The 1,308-nt window shown below is 48.4% G+C and overlaps 1 protein-coding gene across 1 annotated transcript; it reads right to left on the reverse strand.

Annotated features, from left to right (window-relative positions):
• Positions 1-762: 762 nt before the first annotated feature.
• Positions 763-1,129, reverse strand: PPTG_21324 (hypothetical protein; the record flags this gene model as incomplete). The annotated part of the gene is made up of 1 exon (XM_008896577.1): positions 763-1,129. The coding sequence occupies one exon, from the start codon at positions 1,127-1,129 to the stop codon at positions 821-823; it is 309 nt and encodes a 102-aa protein (XP_008894825.1). The 3' UTR covers positions 763-820.
• Between the last annotated feature and the right edge of the window lie 179 nt (positions 1,130-1,308).

Below are 1,308 nucleotides of genomic sequence, written 5' to 3' on the forward strand. Positions count from 1 at the left end.
CATGACCTCATCGTCATGGATGCAATGGTGAGTTTACTTGAATTTGTGCTCCTTCTCACCATTGAGCCAGATGTCAGTGGCTCCATCAACGAAATGGACGTTGACGGGATGATGGTCAGCATTATAGCGGACGTTAGTATTATTGAAATGTTAAGTTTTGGTTTCATTACTGAAGACGCTGACTACACTGTACTGAATTTGGTAAATTGTGCCAGGCCGTCGGGTGGAACACCGCTAAGCCACCTTAGCTGCCTACTGAATGTATGTATACACGACCATCAGCTCCCTCCAAATGTACGTACGTCTCGACCCGACTCTAGATATTCGGCAGTTTGAAGCAGATTGAATCCTATCGGAGGTGGGGCATAACATGTGTCAAGTGTCTGATTGCCGCAGACAGAGGGGAAGCCAAATGAAGCAGCGGATGGTTGTCGAAAGTTTCACCGGCCCTCAGCACACCCGATTCATCGCTGTTGACTGCTTTATACCGTCTAAATGACACGGCACCGAAAGTCGATGTGCATGTACATGTACACGTTCTTGCTCATTTGATTGATAGAGGCGGGCTCATGTACGCGCAGTGTGGTGTGCTGCACGACGCTCTTTCGCGTCATTGTTGGTTATTTTCGTTCTCGCTCACAAATCGGTCAAGATTCGTCGTGAACATTTTCGTGAAGACCCGATGTTGTTACTGTTGGGTCACGGAAGAGGCCTTCTCGGATCGAACGTCGTCCTCGTTGTTGGCACCTTTTTGATATTTTAGTTTGTATTTAATCGGTTGACTATTAACGTGTTATTAATCCGCTGCTACTGTGCATTCCTAGAACAACCAGTGGATCTCAACCGTTAATAGCGTTAATAAGTAACGCTTCATTTTGCTCTGGCTCAACCGACGATAAAGAAGCTTGCCCCCTCTCACGAGCCACGCAAGTCCGTAGCCCTGCTTTAACGTGTCGTCCAATGCTGTGCTTTTGAACCAGACGATGTTGTTGTAACGCTTGCTCGGCGCGCGGAAACGTACCGGCGAGGCTGACTGACTTCGGCGTTTCGAGCGATCGTTTCCCTGTCCGTTCTCTTCACCGAATTGCTGTAGTCGCCACCCGGTGCTAATCCTTGGGGCACTCGTCATCATCAGACGATATCCGATCTTGTAAGGCCACGCATGCACTGCGATGCGAACGGCAACAACGAGTAGCCTTAGTCAACTTTACTTTAGCCTCCCGTGGGATCTATACGCACCAAGCTACATAGACACCAAAGCTACGATCACTACGACTATTGGCTATTTGAACTGTACAAGTGTTAGTG

Source organism: Phytophthora parasitica, assembly GCF_000247585.1.
Source record: "Phytophthora parasitica INRA-310 unplaced genomic scaffold supercont2.4, whole genome shotgun sequence".
Lineage (NCBI taxonomy): Eukaryota > Oomycota > Peronosporomycetes > Peronosporales > Peronosporaceae > Phytophthora > Phytophthora nicotianae.